This window comes from Tetranychus urticae, chromosome 1 (assembly GCF_039701765.1).
Source record: "Tetranychus urticae isolate SD_2017Ah chromosome 1, NJAU_TeUrti_SD_1.0, whole genome shotgun sequence".
NCBI classification, from domain to species: Eukaryota; Metazoa; Arthropoda; class Arachnida; order Trombidiformes; family Tetranychidae; genus Tetranychus; species Tetranychus urticae.
Window position 1 is genome coordinate 24,221,373 of NC_142958.1, and position 20,628 is coordinate 24,242,000.

Below are 20,628 nucleotides of genomic sequence, written 5' to 3' on the forward strand. Positions count from 1 at the left end.
CCATTTCATGTGTTTCCATGATAATAAGTGTATTAATGATCAACCAATTCAACTGTGAATCGGTGCGGGTACAATCCAACCGATTATTAGGCTAATTGACCGTCCAAATTATTATACAGTTAACAAATTTATAAAATTATATTGAAAAGATTCAAGTTAATAATCACTTATTCAGTGACCTTAACTAACAATAACGTTTGAACCGTTAGTTATATAAGTGAACCCCATTTTTGCAAAAGTTACTTAAGTGACAAAAAGTGACTCTTGACTCTGAAATTCCTTAAGATGTTGAGAAGATATTGAGGAAGAAATGTTGTCTACTTTGACACAGTGGAAAAAGCAGTCAATTATTGTGAAGAAACCGAAGGGCTACATGAGGTTGATACATCTCTAACCTCAGGAAATTTCAATAATACCTCAAGTGGACATTCAAGTGGTTCTCCTTCCACCGTTAGCTCAAACCTAAGAAAAGATGATACAACAACCAAAGACAACTTTAATCCACCGCTCATATTTATTCATTCGGGAAAATACAAACCTGAAGGACTTTTCATTGATTCTTCTATTGCAATGATTGGAGCAGGTATGTTCATTTACTTTTTATCTATCTTCATTTACCATGTTCCTTATTCATCTTTTCTCTATGTTAATTGTTGTTCATTTGTTTATATTGTTACAGCTCCGGGAAATGTGGCAGAAAATGTAATCCTAGAAAAAAACTCGGACTCAACTATTACTTTTATAGAGGGATCCCGTCGAGCTTATTTGGGTTATGTTACTCTAAAATTTACTCCTGACACAACCTCATGTGTACCTAATCATAAACATTACTGCCTCGAAATTACCGAAAGATGTTCACCCACTATTGATCATTGTATAATTAGTCTGAGCGAAGCGAAGACTTAGTCCACAGCTCAAAAATTTCAAAAAATCAAACTTTGGTCATCGATAGCTCACAAACGGTAACACTTAACCCTCTCAAATTTTCACCATAGATGGACATCACTATGAAGAAGTGCGGAAAGAAAAGATTTTTGTTTACGAATTTCCGTTTCCGTTTTATAGGCCAAAAACCGATTTCGTTAAATACAGGGCCTAAGTGGATGAAACTTGGCAAAAAGTATTTTCATGTTACCTGTGCAAAATTCCATTAACAAAAAGTTCCTTATACCTTCATTAAGTGGTTATTTTCAGTGATTCTATTTTTTCTCCAAAAAAATTCGCACTATTCTAGAACCTTCTGAATCTACCTTCTTCATCTGCAAATATAATTTTAAGGATTGCAAAAACAAATTTGCTCTCGAAATTTTGAAAATAAGCGATTTCGGCTGAAAAATCTTGCCTAATGGATTTTGATACTTTAAGATTACGAGTAACCAATGACTGTTTATTTCTTCGCAAATTCTGCCTAAAAGTCACTGTATTTGACTCAACGCTCGCTCAGACTACGCCGCTTCACGGCTGACCTAGTACGAAGTTCCTCAGCAGTTGGAGCTGCAGTCTGTGTTAGTGGCCCAGAAGCATCTCCATGGATGGCCGGGATGGTCGGATTAATGGTAGAGTAAAGTAATATTCGAGAAAGTGATATCTTCCGAAATGCTCAACCCAGAGTTCTCGTTTAAACTAAAAGTCATATTGATCCTACTATTCCGAGAAATGAAATTTATGTCTATCAAGGTGGTGTTCCCAGATTCGGGGAAAGTCGAGGGCCGATAGAGGATTTATGGACAGAATATATATACATTAAAGCACGTTCCCAGATTAACTGTCAGTGGGTCCAATAGTCAGCCATAACAGGATCCACCATGGTCAACATGTAACATGTTAGGAATCTATTGGTGATCAAACAATAGGTGGTTTGGCCTTTAATATAATGTACTTCTGCCTTATTTTAGAAATATTGACTACTTGGTGCTATACACCCCAGAGTGACAATTTTGGCCAATCCTGGTGCTTATCTCTCTGATGCCTCGGAGTTGGAAAGTTTTCGGCTGTTGGTTTTAACTAAAGATCATAAGAAATCAGCTGAAACGAGTGCTACAGGTGTACCGTTTGAAATTTAAAATAAAAAGTCACTTGGGGCTAGAGTTGGTTAAAAAGTCTGATGTTCCATTCAGATCCACTTGGAATAGCTAATTTTAAAGATCTTCAATTCTGCCTTCGTCGGACTACTTCGTCAGTAGTCACTACTTTCACTTTGGGACTACAGTCAGTTAGAATAAACGCGAATAAAAAAGCAAAAGATCAACTGACGAATCCCAAACTAAATAAGGTTAAAGAGAGATGATCAGAGTAACAAAAACTAGCGTTATCTTTTTTGGCGTTCCTAACCTATTCAAGTCAACTATCCCCTGATCACCCTAATAAGTATCGATATCACTTTTGCTAATTGATCTAGTTTTCAATTCAATTTTGTGTTTAAAATGAAGTTCAAGTAAATAATTTGTACAATTATTTCAGATAAAAAGGTGTAATATTTATTATTCAAGTAATGTAAATTGTTATTGCTTTGGCAACTGAAGAAACATCAAGAGCCAAAGTGAAGTTATTACTTGTGGACAAGGGTTTGTAATATTTATAAGGGTAAATGAGGTCATTATTGTAGCGGTCATTGTATTACTTTCCAAGTAATTCAAATAAGACAAAAAATTGAACTGTTTAGGTCTACTTTAATAATTACTAAGCTATTAGTAAATTAGCGGCACATAAATCAGTGTTCAAAAAAGTTGGTTAAAATTTGGTTTCAATTAAGCTAGAAACTTGAAATTTGTAAATAATCATTGAAATCTTTTAGACCCTACAATGAGCTTGAATCCAATTAAAAATATAAAAACCACAAAAATGGAGTGAATTTCTTTCTTAAATGAGATCATTTAGGACATGATTTGATCGGAAGGGTAATATGAAGAGTACTTTCAATGATTTAAGCGGTAAATCTAAAAAATAAGTTTCCATGAAGACAAACTGGAGTTATTGGTGAAAATTTGCATTTTTGAGGTTATTCTTTTCGATTCGGATAAAGTTCAAAGTGGTAACCAAAATGTTGATGAATTATTTTGCTCTTCAATTTTCTTGGTCGTTAGGAACCACCTTTTCGAACACTTTAATATGCGTAATGAAATAATCTTGTTTTTTCAAAGAAAATACAAGATCAGATTTTCTCAAGATCGGCGTTAAAGTAGCTTGATAAAAGCAGATGAGAGAGTAAATAAAAGAGAGGAAGAGTTAGGGTTGGGGTGACCAGAAAAGTTGATAGAGTATCACTCATTGATGTTAGGATGAATGTGAATGGCTAAGAATGATAGAGAAAGATGGCGAAATAAGGATTAGGTAGGTTACCGTTAGATAAGGTAAGATGAAAATGATTAGAACTACAATTTGATGAGATAAAATGACAATATTGGTTTCAGGGGACAAGGGATTTTTGCGCAAATAATATATATATAATATGTATATATGTAAAAGTAGAGATGGCAAGTAGTTCGATGAGATATGATGGAAAAAGCAGATTGATTAATTGGATGAATGATTAAATAGAAAAATTAATCGGCTATTGGTGAAAATGCGTGGTGTCAATTGACCATTAAAGTGTGAGATTCCATAGGAGCAGCAGAGTCGTACAAAGTGTCGGTATCCTGAGTGGGTTCACCTTGTAAATGGCATTGATTTGATAATGATCCAGCTCCACAATCACAGAAAAATCTGGGAAATTGAAAAAGTAGAGATTAATATTTTGAACAAATGAAACGGGGAGAGAAAGCAAAAAAGGGTTGAAAATTGGTTGAAACTTTTTAGCATTGAAATGAAAAAGGAGGCAAAAGCAAGGAAATGAGAGAAAGGAATTGTATGCTTGGTCGAATATCGTTCATCACTTACCGATCATGCCTGATGTATTCGTGATCGTGTCCTGCGTGACAAGTATTTATACAGTTGACACAAATAGCGTTCCGATCTGATGTGTTACAAGTCCGACATCTTTTGATGAGTGTAGCAGGTTAGGAACGATGATAGTTCAACAGTGAAAAAAGAAGAAAAAGATGAATGAATATAAGAAAAAAAACGTTGTAACATTTGATCAGTTATTTGTGGCTCGGTTCCATGTCATTGGATGAAAAAATTTATTTTGATAGATCATTTTGGTTGTAGATTTTTTACCGTAAAAAGGTTGCTTTTCAACAACAAGTTTAATGAATCAAGTAAATGATAAATAGAAGATCAATAATGAGTGAACACATGCATAAGCATTTAGAAAACACAAAAACACAAAAATACCGTTAACTTAGAGCTAGAAAATGTTTTTTACACGCAAAAAAAGGCCAACTATTAAATGGTTGGTTTGGATGAATTGGTCAAGTTTGTGATAATTGGTCTGAAAAGTGATAGCAAACAGAAAACGATTTCTCATCAAATTTCTTACTTTAACCAGACGAAGAAACAAATACAAAGTATAAGAGCGGTAAGAAAGCATAACGAGTTAACGGATTTGAGAGACAAAAAAAGTAAATTAGTTGATTGTTGAAAATGATTGTTGAATGTTAAACGAATACAGAATGATTTCGATTTTTGAAATCGCTTTATTTAGGGTAAATTAGCATCCATTTGGAGTAGAAATAATTTGATAGTGAAAATTGTTTTCTTTAAAATTTATCATAAAGCTAAATCAAGTTTATCACCATAACTTCAATTTTGCTTTCTTTCGCATCAACAGACTTATTACAAGCCTGTGAGAAAGGGTGAAACGTTCATGCGATAAGAATAGGTAATGTGAAAAAATATTGTGAAACTTGTGATAATGATGTTGCTGGAGAAAGCCTTTTCTTTACATCATTCATTTCCTTTTGTAAGTTCTTTTTTTGCCACCCCTTTTTCAGTTGCACGCTCTCTTGTGTTTCAAAGTTTATCAAACGAAATGAAACTTCGATCTATTGAAAAAAGGTTGAATTGTTCAATTGATCAAGTCCATTCACTCAGATCGAACATCTAGGTCTATCCCGTTCGCCTTGGAAGGGGAGTTAACCCATGCGAGTCTATTTGTGAATTGACTGAATGATGAAACCTACACCGATCATCCGTTACAAGCAAAGTTTCATTCAATCTTTCAACTCAATATAAAATCATGATGATTGTTCATTCTCTTTATCTTTCTTTCCTTCTCTATCTCTAATTCATCGACGCTTTTTTTCATAAGAAAGGCAAAAGTCAGGAAGATAAGAGAAACAAGTGAAAAGTCAATAAAAAAATAATCATAAGCCAATAAGTTTCTCATGAAAAAAGATTCTAGAATGAAACTGAAAAAGAATCAACAACGAAAAGCAAAAGAGATCAAAACATGAAAGGGATTGGAGGTCAAAGAAATGAATCAAGCAAAACATGATAGCAGAATCATTGATTGAATAATACAGGGTTAACGGATAGTGATTTTACCCTTTCAAATGGTTATAACAGCTTTTAACTGTACTTTGGTTCTTCTTTACGTAACAATTTTTCCTTTTTTCTTCATTTTCTTGTGATATTTGGCTTTCTCTCTTCCGTAAACCCTGACTGTTTGATTACCATGTTAGAGATTATTAATGATTTCAATTGAAATGATTGAAAGTAAAATGATGTAGTTGTAATAAGAATTAAAAGTAATCTCGCAAAAAGAGTTACGAAAGCTTGACCGAAATTAGAGCCTCATGACATGGAAAGAAAATGAACCAGCAAATCTAAATTGGACTAATTTTATATGAACTTACCGATAAAAATCATGCATCGGAAAACTTGTATAGCTTGATATTTTATAAAGACACTGGCCATTGGAGACAGCTTTTTGTACAGCGTTGTGGTTGTCGTATATTTTGTTACCTTTCAGTAGTGGACTTACACCACTGGCCAAACAAAGACCACCAAAACGATTGTTGAAGATTTCATTGAATTCGAGAGTAGCCGAAGCATTATTGGTTATTTCTACACCAGCAGCTAAACCATCAAAAATACGATTTCGCCTAAGAACTGGATGACTTTGAGTTGAAATGAGAACTCCAGCTTGAGCGTTTCGGAAGATGTCATTTTCTTCGAGAATACCTTTTCCACCATTAAAAATGCAAACACCACCATCCCGGCCATCATAGATTTTATTACGCCGAAGAGTTGGACAGGAATCAGTTTTAATCCACACTCCGGCCATTGCATTGTCAAAAATTTCATTTTGTTCTAGAGTTCCAAGACCTCCATTGTAAACAAGAACTCCCCCATTTTGTCCACCCCAAATTTTATTTTTCTTGATCATTGGATTGCTTCCAGTTCGTATTTGTACTCCGGAATAAAGATGATTGAAGATATCATTCTCTTCAAGTCGACCATGACCATTGTCGTAAAAGTAGACTCCAACTTGCTTACCACTGTGAATACGATTTTTCCTCAACACAGGGGTAGATCCGGTTGTTATCCATACTCCGGCTAATGTATTTGCATAAACTTCATTTTCTTCAATCAATCCTTGACCTTTTTCGTGGACATAGATACCTCCATGTTGACCATGATGGATCTTGTTATGGCGAACTATTGGATCACTAGCAGTTCTAATTTGAATTCCTGCCAATGCGTTTCCATAAATGTTATTTTGCTCTATCAGCCCTCGACCTTCCCCAAAAATGTAGACACCACCTTGATGTCCATTATAAATTTCATTTCTCCGAATAGTAGGATCACTATGTGAAGTTATCCATACACCAGCGAAATTGTTTGAATGGATACGGTTCTCGATAAATTGTCCCCCGCCATTCTCATGAACATAAATTCCTCCTGTTTGACCATGGTGAATTTCACATCCCACCACAGTTGGATTGGCACCAGCTTTAACTTCGAAACCAGCTATTCTATTGTTGTGAATATCATTGGCTTCAAAATAACCTAAACCGTTATCAAATGTAAAAACACCAACATCCCGACCATTGTGAATATGATTTCGACGCATAATCGGACTTGCATGGTTCTTAACCCAAACACCGGCTAAAGCATTTCGACTTATTTCATTGTCTTCGTAAACACCCTTGGCATGGTCAGTAATATACAACCCAACATTTTCACATCCAGATATGTCACAATGTTTGATTATTGGAGATGCTTCTGGTCCACTAACACAGACTGCAGCTCCAACTGCTGAGGAACTTCGTATTATACAATGATCAATAGTGGGTGAACATCTTTCGGTAATTTCGAGGCAGTAATGTTTATGATGAGGTACACATGAGGTTGTGTCAGGAGTAAATTTTAGAGTAACATAACCCAAATAAGCTCGACGGGATCCCTCTATAAAAGTAATAGTTGAGTCCGAGTTTTTTTCTAGGATTACATTTTCTGCCACATTTCCCGGAGCTGTTACAATAATAACAAATGAACAACAATTAACATAGAGAAAAGATGAATAAGGAACATGGTAAATGAAGATAGATAAAAAGTAAATGAACATACCTGCTCCAATCATTGCAATAGAAGAATCAATGAAAAGTCCTTCAGGTTTGTATTTTCCCGAATGAATAAATATGAGCGGTGGATTAAAGTTGTCTTTGGTTGTTGTATCATCTTTTCTTAGGTTTGAGCTAACGGTGGAAGGAGAACCACTTGAATGTCCACTTGAGGTATTATTGAAATTTCCTGAGGTTAGAGATGTATCAACCTCATGTAGCCCTTCGGTTTCTTCACAATAATTGACTGCTTTTTCCACTGTGTCAAAGTAGACAACATTTCTTCCTTTGTATCTCAGTGAATTCCTTTCTGTCAATTCTTGATAACCGGGTCTAACGTGAGCACCTCCATACAATTGTCTAAAACTTTCTTTCCAAGGGTTAGGAAAGTCACTATCTTCAGGAGATATAAATTCAAAGTCAGTTGGTCCCTTGCGGAACAGAGGTAAATCGTATTCAAAAACACTACTATACAAATTTTTCCAAAGCTCACAGTCATTGGCAATAGTATGAAATCTTAGGCAAACTTGAGAAACACGGCACAAATCTTGCTCCAATAAGTAAGAAAATATAGTAAACCATACTTCATTCGCAATCTTATCAAGAGACCAGTTTGGAGCACAGTCAGATTTGTTAGGTGTTGATGGCTGTTGATGGACTGATTCTTCATTATTACCACTACCAACGCCTCCAACTCGTCCTTGACTTGTGGTATTATCTTTTGGTGATTGATTAGTAGATCCTAGAGGTATGGGAGATGCACATCGGGGTGAAGGTGTTGTTGGCTGTGTCGAGGTTCGATGGGATGAAGACAAAGGTGATGTATCATTACTTAATGTTGGTGAAGATGTAGTTGCAGTTGTAGTGGTAGTAACCGTCGTTGTAGATGGTGATTGGAATGTTGTGGTTGACGGTAATACCCTTGGAACTGATTCAGAAGAGGTAGAGGTATTTGTTGATGTAGATGGTTGTTGAGATGATTCTGGTAAAGGAGAGGATGGCGATTGTTTGACTTCATATTTTCGCCGTTTCCCGTTCCTACGGGTCATCATGGGCATTGGTGAGCAGGAAATATATAAATTTTGAAGCCGTGAGACCAGATAATAAACAAGGTATCAAATAAAACAAATATATGAGAATATAAAATGTAAACTAGAAGTAATTACATTTAAAATTTCAATAAATTCAGTATTTATGGGAAAGAAAAAGCATTTAGTGTTACAAGCTTTTTAAAAGTACATACAATACTTGTACATGACAAGAAAGAGAGAAAATAGTATGGCAAGAAGATGGGGAGGGAGCGAGAAGAGAAAGAGAAATAGAAAGAAAAGAAGGAGAGAAAGGGAGAAAGGAAGAGAGAAGGACGAGATGAAGGTATTCAATAGCGGACCGGAGCCGCAGCTTTCCGGATAAACCAGTTTTCATCTCTTTTCTTTCATCTTTCATTTTTTCGATTGCATTGTTGCCCTTAATATCTTGTATTTTCGTCTTTTTGTTTGTTAATAATTTAAAACACGGACTTTAAGGAAAATTTTTCGCTGCCGAAAGTGAACAAAGACATTCTATAAATTCTTACGCTGGTGGATTTTGTTTGGACTGCTTGGGTTTTCATATTACAGAAATGATTAATTGTATCAATTTTCAATACAATTTGTAATGGTTTTATTGTAGTGATATGATAATGTTTTGAATGAAGTGAGATAAGAGGACGACTATTTGTTTAAGTTTTAACATTGATTTGTTTCTTTGATGACTGAACTAAAATGATAATCATTGGTGTCTATGTCGAATAATTGTGTAAAGTCACAATTTGCTTAACTGAAAAGGTGTTATTCAAAACTTTAGGAAAATAATAATAACAAGTAAAAGCTGATTCACGTAAAAATAAGCTAGTAAATTTCAATGTACTCGCTATAAAACGTTGTCGTTAGTTTATCAAAAAAAATCAAAAGTACTTAGTCAGGTAAACGCGAGACTGCGGTAATGATAAAAAAGGTACGAACAGCAGTGTTAGTATCACTACTAACAATTTAATGGTTATGGCCAGTTCAGATAAATATAAAAAATAAATGAAAAATGAAAGCTTTAGATGTTTGTAAGAAAAAATTGGTAAATTTTGAAAAATTCAATTTGTTTGTAAACATTTGCATGGTTTAAATCGATTAGTATTATCAGTTTCTGATTCAATAATTATCTTAGTTTGTATGGTTTAATATTTAGGGTGTCAAGGTTTAATAGAATAATCAAGTTGTCTTGATGATATTGAATTATTAACCTTTAACTAGACAATTTAATTGGTTGCCTAGAAAGTGGTAAATCTGTGTGTACAAAGTACGTTATCAAGTGAACAATATATCAAGTTGAACAGCACTGCAAGTGGCTTTCAAATTGATTGAAATTTGACTAGAATTGAACCTGGTTAATACATTTGTATATTTTCCGGGATGAGCAGTAATTCACGATCAATTACAAAGATTTATTTACATTAAAAAGTTGGTTTTAATTGAAAAGCCTGAAAAAATGTTTTTTGTTGAATAATTTTGTTTTATAGAGTAAATTTGTTGGTATCGAGCATAGTTTCTGATTGGTTTTATCACACAATGAAAAAGATTAGTTTATGGGCTTGAGCCCAATTGGAGTGATTGATTTTTCAGTCTTTGATAATAAGAATTTAAATTTTGTTTGGTCATCCTTCATTAGGCATGTAAATAATTTGATTCGATATAATCAAAAACAAGATCTATCAGCTCTTGTGGCATAAGTCCGACTAGAAACCATAAAGGACGAAGACACCAAGGTGAACAGATTATTTCATTTGGAGGATCTGGAGTGACTAGACATTGATAAACTTTGGAAGCGATTTCCTTTGGATCTCCTGAACTTGGTCCACTTTCATTTGTTAATTTTAATAAATTTCTTAAGCGATGGTAATAAAATTCACCATAAGATGATTTAACATCTTGCGTTGAAGATTGCCAATTTGAATCCAAACGATCTATCAGCTGGTTTGTATCTCCCATTGGTGTGCGATATTTATAAGGAAGAATAGTAGTCACCTTGATACCAAACCGATTAACATTAAGTCTCAAACAGTTTGAGTAAAAAATAATGGCACTTTTGGTTGTTGCATAAGTTGGCGTCCATGGAAGAGACAATTTGCCTTGAATTGAAGACATATTTACAATTCGCGCACCTATGACACTTGAGCCATCTCTATAGCTTGAATGTTTCAAAAGTGGCAGGAATATTCGAGTAATTTTCATGCAACCTAGAAGGTTTACATTGACAATTGATTCAACTGAATCTTGATAGTTTCCCCAGTCTATCGGGCCAACAGTTAAAAGTCCAGCATTGTTAATAATGGCCCATAAACAATCACCGGTATTGGATAATATTGATGTAACTTCATCTAAAAGATGACGGCTCAGCTCATCTTCATTTCGAGTTACATCTATTTCAATTAGATTGAGCCTAGATTGATATTTACAACTATTTTTGAGATCATTAGCTCCTTTTCCTTTTATGTCTTTGACACCAGCCAAAACATTGAAGCCTTTCTCATTTAACTCCAATGCAGTGATGTAACCAAAACCAGAATCACAACCTATAACAAAATGAAGAAAGTGATTAATTGGGTTTCAAGAGAAAGTATTTTGGTAACTATCAATGCTAACAGTAAATCAGCAAAGAATAATTTTTCAGATTTTTTTCATGAAAGAGATTTTAATTCAATGTTTTACTTTCTAACCTGTGATCAGAACTGCTTTATTCGATACATCAAGAGATCCTTGAGTCACGTTAGATAAGATACACGATAATTTCCAGGCAATAGAGGCAATAACTATGATTGTGGTCGTTATATTAATGAGCCAACTAATATACGGAAGACCCATGTAAAGCCAAAAAGTTAGGCAAAATGATAACGGGAATATTAACATTGGTAATCTTAGAGTTGTCATGTTGAAGTAATTTGTCCGGACGTTTTGTTTATATTGCAGAAAATGATTGTATAAGTAATCACTATTAACAATTAAAATGGTTATGGTCAATTGAATAAGATACAAAAAAGAGAAGTCATAATATAATAGTAAAGGTCAGAGCATAGAAAAAAAAACAGACCTTTATTACAGCAACATTTAATTTATTAATAAAGTTGAATGTAAGCAAGTATGGCTTGTAATACCATCCCCTATATTTTTACCAACAAAGCTTGGCCAGCTCCACCTGTCGTATTTGTCTGATTTTATCATGTATAATTAATTGTTAAATCATATTTAGTTTCTTAGCTTATAATTGAAATAACTCTGGATCATTTTTCCTCATTATTCAATGTTATAAGAATACCCTGCTTTAATTGATTTAAATGCTTTGGCTAAGGTTAAATCAAAACCAAAAAAAGCATAACGAGTCCCATGATTCAAAGTTTTCCTCTTTGAACGAAAGACAGTTTAACCAAAACTGATGTAAACGCTGTGGTCAATCGTCTCCATCACACAAAATCAACTCTTTTTTAGTGTGTTTTGTTCAAAATCTTATTAAAAGATACTACCATTGGATGTAAACCATCTTTTAAATGCTAGTAGATTAATAATAAAATAGCTACTCAATTGTTATGACTAACTTTTGTTACCATTTTTAATGTGAATCATTATGAATGGTCGCGTTTAGTGAAGGTCTCTTTGTCTTACCTGGTAAATGAACCGAGTATTCTGTGATAAAAGTAGAGAATGATTGATTAATGAAAATAGGGAAAACGATTGTTGAAAAGATTAATTGAAGAAGCTATTTTAATATTTATAGTCCAAAGTGGTTAAAGTTTTAAGTTGCCAGAAATAAATCACTAGTTAATTTAATGATTTCAATTTTTCAAGTGACCAATGTGATGAAAACTGTCTCTTCCTTAGTTGCCTGTGAAACGAAATGCCTCAAATACAGCTATTTAGGAACAAACGTCTGTTACTCGTTCAATAGTAATTTTAGTTTTAATTATTGTAACATTCATTGTACATATTACTGTATATTACTTTTCAAATAATTGAAACAAATGAGTCTTAGAACGAGATAATTAATAATAAGATCGAGTGATTGTTAAGTAGTCCGATTTATTTCCCATTGAAAAGTAATTTAAATTAAGGTCATCAATTAAAATGACTGTTGAGGCCATTTGGAGAAATGTGATGATCAAATTACCTGGAGTAACAAGTAAGAAATACAATTAAATTTGATATCCATCATTTTAGATCTAAATAATATAATTTACCACTTGAAAGTGGTTGAGGATGCACGAAAAATTACGGATGATACATAATTTAGCGTAAGATTGAGTATAAGATCCCGTTTCAATTGTTATTTCTTGTTACTCGGTCATCATTGTATTGATAAACTTAATACTATTTCATTGGAGTGAAAATATGTATAATTTCGGGTAAAATTTATGCATCAATCGCCTTTTTGTATTAGTATTAATTAGACAAGCAATGAAATAATGGAGGTGTTAATATTTTATTTATCTTAATAATCAAATGGATAAAAGGGGATATCAAAATTTTCAATTAAGTTACAATAATTTTTCATTTCTGTTTTGAGATTGTCGATGATTCGTGTTCCTTTTCTTTGTTGGTGATTAGCATCATTAAGAATAATTTAGCAGTAAATAATGAATATTTCTGTTTAAGAAAATGATGAAAACAAACATTTTTTTTGTCAATTCATTCTTTCCTATGTATCAAATCAATTAAGATTGTCGGTCCACTTATTTACCAAAAAAGTTTCAACAATGATAAATTCATTATGAGAATGCGATGAACTGCTTCCGTAGATAGGTATTAAAAGGTAGAGAGCATCAGATCATGAAGTGAAGACAATATTTCTGCTCTTCCATAAAAACTGTTGCTTGTTGGGTGTATAAAAATAGTTGGAGCGAAAGGAGGAGCGTTTACACTTATTTCAAAATCAAATAATTAGCATGAGTTGAGTCCGTTAACATTCGATATGCGATTCAATCAAGCTCGCAAAAACATAACGAAGTTTGATATAAAAAAGATGCTTTGTCGCGGCTAAATTTTTGAAACTAACTTGACAAATATCAGCAGTGGTCATGAGTAACAACATTGGTGTTAGGCGGTAAATAATTTATCGATAAAATCCATGTTCATTAGCAAAAGATGAGCACAATATGTACGATTGTAAATAATCTTTGTAGTGATTGATAACGATACGTATCCTGGACTTTTTTTGTCTAAGAAAATTCCAATCGTAAATTATTAGTTGGATGCTTTGAAACTGTAGAAATGTATTCGATTGTAGGATGCACCTATATCACAATTTTCAATTATAAAACACTTATTTTGTTCTGCACCGTTGTTAATATTAGTAGAAGAACTGAGCATCTTTTGGTATGGGCAAACATTTATTTTCCATCGGGCGGAACAATCTTCCAATAGAGAAAGACCAGAGGCCATGGACGGACAATGGATGATAAGAGAATCATCGGTCTGAGCTTGATTTTGGGATGCTGTTAATCGATTTAAAACTATGGCTACTTCTTTTTCGGTACCAATCTCATTTCGAAAACAAGGACAACTCATAACAAGAGAATTTGATTTTTCCATCTCTTTTGATCGGAAAATTTACTTTGACTCATACCACCACCGGATCATTGTAGTTTCAATACTTTGAACATTAGAATAAGCAACAGCTTTACCATATGCGTTTGAAATATGCGTTCCATTGACAAAAACCTAAATAAAAAAGGAAAAAATGTGTTTAAAAACATGTGCATTGGTCACAAAAATTATTTACTGAAATGGTAACCTACCTAACATGCATCTCTACAATTGAATTTGCTTGTATGCTAACAACACATGATGTGTTCTCGATTTACACGAAGAATCCACAATAAAACATAACAATTCTACTCTATTCTCTCTGTTTCAAACAAACAAACAAAAATAATGTTTTTTTTTCACTTTCAAGGCTTTTTTTTCTTAAAGATTTAAAGATTGAAGCTTCAACGTAGTTGATATTGATGAATAAGGAAATAATAATAATGATGATGACGATGATGATGTAGTGGTCAGTAGTGCTTTTGATGGTTTCTAAGGCCTTTTTGGTGGGTCTGATAGTTTAATTTAGGATTAAAGTTGAAAGAATGGATTGACGATTGCCAATTTTTGGTGAAGTGTCATGTTAATTTTGTTTATGCTGATGAATGATGACGTAGAAAGAAATAAGGAGAATGAACTGAATGCAGGGAGTAAAGCGTTCAAGTGATGAAGGTGAGTTGAGGCAAATTTTGGTAATCATTTTATATATACAATCATGAGTACTTTCCAAATATCATTTGGCGATGATAATAGAAATAAAAAATGTAGCCAAACAGCATATCCTAATAAACTTTGTCCTATCGATGAAAAAAGAAATCGGTGAGGGTTTTCAGCTGTAATATAGCAGTTTTTTGTTCCTCTTGAAGCCTTGAGTTTTCTTTCTCCAATGATTTGACAAGTTCAGCAAGTTTAGCTTTATCAGATTGCTCTTTTACAAGGTCATATTGCAGCTTTTTTACGGTCTCTTCCAACTCTTTTAGATTCTCTCCTGACCTTTGTAGGCCAGATAGATGCCCATTAGTGGCAGAGTTTCCATTAGCTCCAAATTCACGAAGCCAATGGTCTAGGGCATTGTCACTTTTGGCAGAAATACCATCACCACTTCCAGTGCTATTGGTGTCATTAATTGCCATTGCTTTGGTTGCTGTTTCGACTAGGGTTGGCCAGTCGATGCTTACATCTTCCTCCGGTGAGGATGAAGAGTTTAAACTACTTAACATTTTATCACCAGTTGAAGATGAGGAAGGTGATGATCGTGACAGAGGAAGGCTACCAATTGTCACAGATCGAGAAAGAACAGAACTTGATCTTGACGGAGAAGATTCTTTGTTTCCAGTTGGCTCGTTACCTTTACATACGCTACCACTTCCTCCATATACTCCACTATCACTTTTGGAAAAATCAGTAGGTGAAGATGGCTGAGAGAAGATCACTTGAGCAGGTTGTGCAACAGTTAATATAACTTGATCAACGTCTTTGCAAGGCATCTCTTTGGTACTCGAACGTTCGAGGGACGAATAAGGTGTCGAATATTGACTTGTACTTGTTTCTCCACCTGAAGTATTATCATTAGACTCACAATCACCGGTATTGCTTTGCACCAAAAAGTCTGGACTAATTAATTTTAACAAATCTTCTTGGAGAGTTGTGGATGTTGAGCTGCCACTACAGCTACTTCCACTACTTTTATGAGAACCACTACGAATTTTGATTCGATCGGTGAGGGAATTAGATCTTGCATTAGAATATTTGGTCGAGGAAGAAGATGAAGATGATAGATGTTGATTTGTTGATAGAACAGGTTTACCACGATTATTAACAAATATCTCGCGTGAGGATGCAGCATTTGAATAGGATGTAATATTATTGTTGTTGCTACTTGATGAGAGATTAGATCCTCCAGATGCCTGTGAGCTTCCTCCTAATCCTCCTACAGTTGAAGAGGTTGTGGTTGTGCGTGACGAAGGAGGCTCAAACGTTCTTCTGCCGATACGAGGAGAAGACCAAGCACTATTAGACCATTCTGATGGAGATGGACTAACAGCAGAAAGAGCCTCAACTGCTGACGATGACCCGAGGTGCTTGAGGACACTTCCAGTTCTATTTAAACTTGCATTAGGAGAATGAGTATAAGGTAAACCTAAAGCTGATGAGGCTCCTAATTTGGTAAAATGATGAGAATGAGATCGAGTATGGGATGACGATGATGAAGATGATGATGATGACAAAGGTTGTATTATATTATTGGTGAGAGTCATACTTTGGTTAGTTGGGCTTGAAGTTGGTTTAATATTGGGTATTGGGCCACAGTTTTTACTGGCCAAGCATAATTCACTTCGAGAAAGCATCACATTTCCAAGATGATGTAAAACAATATGATCTTTTGATAAACCTTTTGGTATAGTAGGTGGTGACATAGTGATGCTAGATGAACCAGGTAAGGTTTGTTTGGCGCTATTATTGTTAGTGGTGTTACCAATAAATGCAGTGGATGTTGTTGATGAAGATGAACCTGGTGATGGTGATGATGTGCATTCGTTGGTTGTTGACTTTGGTCGTAAAGGTTCCCGCTTTGAATTTGTGAAGCGAGTTAACCCAGAGACAAACGATGATGATGTAAAATGAAGTTGGGAGCTACCCAGATTAGAGTAAATATTAGATGATGACGATGAAGGGGTTAATTTGGAAATATCTTTTTCTTTTTCCGGTGAAACAGTAAGGCTTTTACTTGAATGACTTGATGCAAAAGGTGTCGGGTAATTTCCGAGAGGTAGACCGATATTCTTGTTGGCTACGGAAGCAGCAGCAGCTGATGCTGTTGTTCCAGTATATTGAAATCTATGAAGAAGGCCATTCTTGAAATCCGTAGAAAAGTGATATTTTTTTGGTTCAATCATGATTCCGATATTTTCATAATCACTTCCATGGTTTACAGAGTTAAGGCTACTGGTGGGTTGTGAAGCTAAATGGGAATCCCTTCCTAAACTATTATTTATGTTGTTATTATTATTATTGTTGTTGGAGCTTCCTCCAGCCATGAAACTCAGATAAGGACATTTAGGAAGGTTACAGCCTCTGTGAAATTGAAATAGAGAGATGAGAAAATTAAAATGATTAATTTATAAATTAACTTTTAATTGAGATGGAAGATAGTGAGCAAGAAAACAAGTAAAAAATATTAATAAAATCATATTGGAAAAGGAAGAGGTAGAAAGAGAATGTTGCCAAATGAAAGTATATCTTTGAGAGCAATAAAAAGATAAAAGATTATAACAATAAAAAAAAGTGAAAGCTGGGAAAGAGGCCGAAATGATTATGTTGGTCATACTGATAGATGGACCTGAGCTTGAAATAATTGTTTTTAATTGTGTCAAAAGTACAATCACCGGAAGTTTGATTTTATCTCTATTATTGTTAAGTATAAAAGTTGAAAAAGAAACTTGAAGGTAGACAAAAATGAACGGGTTGAAAAAACAAAAATGTTAACTCACCTTTTAGGCGATCCATCTGCATTTGGATCTAGAATTGTTATTTTAACAGTTGATGATGTTTTGAGATAATCTATCATATCAGTATAGTTAAGAGTGGCAGTCACAACTTCACAAATCTTAACGATACGACAATTTGGCCTGAGGCCAGCATTCCAGGCAAAAGCAAACTTTTCAACATCTGTGACAATTCCATCGGGCTCAATGTGGAAGCCTAATTGACCCTGATTATTTCTTTTCAAGATCAATTCTTTTGTTTGACAACCATTGGTCACTGATGCTAAGCGAGTTTTTATTTCACTAATTTCATCCAAATCCAATCCTTGATCTTTACAATTTAACCGGATACATTCACCTTGATGACAAAAAATTTCGATGTAATTTGAATGTGATGCATCCCAGCCAAGAATTGAGATATTGGGACAAGCAAAAAGAGTTTGTTTGGTTGCTTCTTCAATGATGATAGTAGTGTCACCTGAAATACCAACGAAACAATCAACTAATTTAGATTGTCCATAATCATTGACTGTAACTTCCCAAACAATCGCTCCTCTTATAAATGGATCACCAATAAATTGCCAATCTTTTACTCGATGGGAACCTCGCCTCTTACTAGAACCAAAAATAGTTGATACCAATTTAGCGGAAGCACTATTTCCACAGCTAATATCACTTAAAGTTGTATTGGTGACATAATTTGTAGCTAAATCTTTTAAATAACCATGTCGAGTTCGCTGAGCCATGCTACTAAACTTTTCACTTTTGTGTGCTGCATTTTCACCATTAATAATCTTTGCCAGAAGAAATTCTGTAAATTCTTTGCTCCTTAAAAATATTCCTTTGTCAGGTATTGGTGGACCAAACACGGGAACTTCTTTAGATCGAGTAACAGCAACTGCATACCTGGTAACACCAGTACCATTATTATTCTCAAAATTGTTACCATTGGTTCCAGCTCCGGTCTCTCCATCATCACTTTCTCTATTTCCACCAGACTCTGGTGGTAAAACTCTAACAATAATAAAAACATGTTGAAAATGCGACCGAATGCTTCTAGGTGTAAAGGGTAGGGCCCCAGGTTCTTGAAAAACAATAGTAACAATATCATTTCCAATATGCCTTTTCCTCAAAAGCTGCTGTTTATTGTTGGGTGTATAAGGCAGGAGCGTTGAAACGTGAAACATTATCTCACAATCATTATAGTTGGCATAAATTGAGTAAAGTCCAGTGGTGTCCGTTTTATTATCTAATCCGGCTCGATACTTGTCAAAACCTTTTAATCTAACTTGTTCACCGAGGCAGGAAAGGAATTCTTCAAATTGGGGACTTGAACTTTCATTATTGTACATTTCTTCTTCGGTTCCTTGACCAGCTTTACAATATAAGACACCTACTTTGTAGGTTCGAGTGATGACTTGTTCATCAAGCTTGAGCAACTGTTCATCGGCATTGGATACACCTAAACGAAGTGCATTTAAATTAAGCTCAGGAGCTATATACTCAAGAACTTCTTTAGCGTGGTGGTTGTTGTGATTAGTATGCCTTGAGGAAGCTAAGGCTGGAATGTAATCCTCATACACAGCTCCTCGAAGGACAGATAGTTGACTTGTTCTTATGATTATTCGATATTGGTGTTTAATTCGATTGTTAGGGACAGAACCTGATGAAGATGAGCTAGATGAATTTGAGGATGCTACATTGACTTGACCATTTGTTTGACCATTAACCATATTATTACTGCTGTTGTTATTGTTGTTACTATTAATGTTATTATTGTTGTTGTTACTAGAGTTGGCGGGGGTGTTTGATGTACCAGTAGAAATACCCGAGTAAAGGCCATTGCCATTGCCGTTGCCGTTGTTGGTACTATTGTTAATGGAGGGCTTTGGACTGTTGACTCTCTCTTTCCTGATGCTGATAGCAATAGGACCAAGATTATCATCAATGCCAAACCAGTTTTGATGCTCTAAACCGTAGAAATGTATCCGGTAGTAGGATGCACCTATATCACAATTTTCAATTATAAAACACTTATTTTGTTCTGCACCGTTGTTAATATTAGTAGAAGAACTGAGCATCTTTTGGTATGGGCAAACATTTATTTTCCATCGGGCGGAACAATCTTCCAATAGAGAAAGACCAGAGGCCATGGACGGACAATGGATGATAAGAGAATCATCGGTCTGAGCTTGATTTTGGGATGCTGTTAATCGATTTAAAACTATGGCTACTTCTTTTTCGGTACCAATCTCATTTCGAAAACAAGGACAACTCATAACAAGAGAATTTGATTTTCCATCTCCTTGGTCAACACATGTATTTTTACTAGCCGCTGAAGCACCTGTAATGGTATTCTTTTGAGAAACCACCACAGGACTATTCAGATTGGCTGTGATACTTTGAACATCAAAATGGGCAACAGCTTTACGCCTTATTTTATAAGTTAAATTTGGTTTTATCATGGCTAAAAAGAATACTAATCAATCGGCTTTATAAGATGCACAGAAGGTAGTGTATGATACACACACAGTTTTCTCAGGCTGACGAAAAAAACAACCCAGGATGGCAGATGAACTTCACTTCTTTTTTCTCTTTGGATCAAACAGACAACAAAAAGGGTTTGCTCTTTTCACTCTTTCAGAACTTAATTTTTCCAAAATTGTCATGGGCTACACTTCAAAACTGATGGTAAACAAGAGGAAGGAAAAAAACAGGATGTACAAACAAACAAAAAAAATTAAATTAAACTAAAAATCAGTAACATTTTACATTAATTTCAAGTTATGTTGCCTTCATTCATGAAGACTTTGAAAACAAAAACCAATTGCGACTGTTAAACTGGTAGAGGGAAGCACCTAGCACAAACTTTAAAATGATTGGACCATTTTAAACGGATAAGAGTTAGAAATAACAATTTCCCACACTTATCTCATTGAATCTAATTGCATTTGAATCAAGGAAAATTAATTACAATTTTTTCAATTTGTTTTAACAGATAAATCAGGAAAGAGTGAAACTTTTTTGCAAGGTAAAATTGGTAAATCAAGTGTAATTGAATGAAGAAGCAACATTGAATCAATGTTTGCCCAA

At 34.5% G+C, this 20,628-nt stretch overlaps 4 protein-coding genes across 4 annotated transcripts; 1 reads left to right on the forward strand and 3 right to left on the reverse strand.

Annotated features, from left to right (window-relative positions):
• The first annotated feature begins 7 nt into the window (after positions 1-7).
• On the forward strand, positions 8-1,048 carry LOC107362280 (F-box only protein 11-like). Its single transcript, XM_015929303.3, has 2 exons — positions 8-583; positions 680-1,048. Exons 1-2 carry the CDS (start codon positions 571-573, stop codon positions 904-906), a joined length of 240 nt encoding a protein of 79 aa, XP_015784789.2. The 5' UTR covers positions 8-570; the 3' UTR covers positions 907-1,048.
• A 1,601-nt stretch (positions 1,049-2,649) lies between these two features.
• FBXO11 (F-box protein 11) lies at positions 2,650-8,699 on the reverse strand. The gene is made up of 4 exons (XM_015929766.3): positions 7,453-8,699; positions 5,736-7,356; positions 3,877-3,975; positions 2,650-3,702 (listed from the first exon to the last, which is right to left on the reverse strand). Exons 1-4 carry the CDS (start codon positions 8,501-8,503, stop codon positions 3,573-3,575), a joined length of 2,901 nt encoding a protein of 966 aa, XP_015785252.1. The 5' UTR covers positions 8,504-8,699; the 3' UTR covers positions 2,650-3,572.
• A 1,221-nt stretch (positions 8,700-9,920) lies between these two features.
• On the reverse strand, positions 9,921-11,584 carry LOC107362799 (17-beta-hydroxysteroid dehydrogenase type 6). Its single transcript, XM_015929932.3, has 2 exons — positions 11,194-11,584; positions 9,921-11,049 (listed from the first exon to the last, which is right to left on the reverse strand). The coding sequence occupies exons 1-2, from the start codon at positions 11,402-11,404 to the stop codon at positions 10,142-10,144; spliced, it is 1,119 nt and encodes a 372-aa protein (XP_015785418.2). The 5' UTR covers positions 11,405-11,584; the 3' UTR covers positions 9,921-10,141.
• Positions 11,585-12,928: 1,344 nt separating this feature from the next.
• LOC107362450 (uncharacterized) lies at positions 12,929-20,353 on the reverse strand. The gene is made up of 3 exons (XM_015929527.3): positions 17,542-20,353; positions 14,263-17,125; positions 12,929-14,185 (listed from the first exon to the last, which is right to left on the reverse strand). The coding sequence occupies exons 1-2, from the start codon at positions 19,998-20,000 to the stop codon at positions 14,848-14,850; spliced, it is 4,737 nt and encodes a 1,578-aa protein (XP_015785013.1). The 5' UTR covers positions 20,001-20,353; the 3' UTR covers positions 12,929-14,185; positions 14,263-14,847.
• Positions 20,354-20,628: the final 275 nt, after the last annotated feature.

Excerpts from the sequence above, each read along its gene's own strand:
- FBXO11 (XM_015929766.3), bottom strand. The coding sequence starts at position 8,503 with ATGCCCATGATGACCCGTAGGAACGGGAAACGGCGAAAATATGAAGTC. Across the intron at positions 3,976-5,735 it reads CCGATGCATGATTTTTATCG|ATGTCGGACTTGTAACACAT; the intron begins GTAAGTTCATAT and ends ACTCATCAAAAG. Across the intron at positions 3,703-3,876 it reads GAATACATCAGGCATGATCG|ATTTTTCTGTGATTGTGGAG; the intron begins GTAAGTGATGAA and ends TCAATTTCCCAG.
- LOC107362799 (XM_015929932.3), bottom strand. The coding sequence starts at position 11,404 with ATGACAACTCTAAGATTACCAATGTTAATATTCCCGTTATCATTTTGC. Across the intron at positions 11,050-11,193 it reads TAAAGCAGTTCTGATCACAG|GTTGTGATTCTGGTTTTGGT; the intron begins GTTAGAAAGTAA and ends ATTTTGTTATAG.
- LOC107362450 (XM_015929527.3), bottom strand. The coding sequence starts at position 20,000 with ATGATAAAACCAAATTTAACTTATAAAATAAGGCGTAAAGCTGTTGCC. Across the intron at positions 17,126-17,541 it reads GCAGATGGATCGCCTAAAAG|AGGCTGTAACCTTCCTAAAT; the intron begins GTGAGTTAACAT and ends TCAATTTCACAG.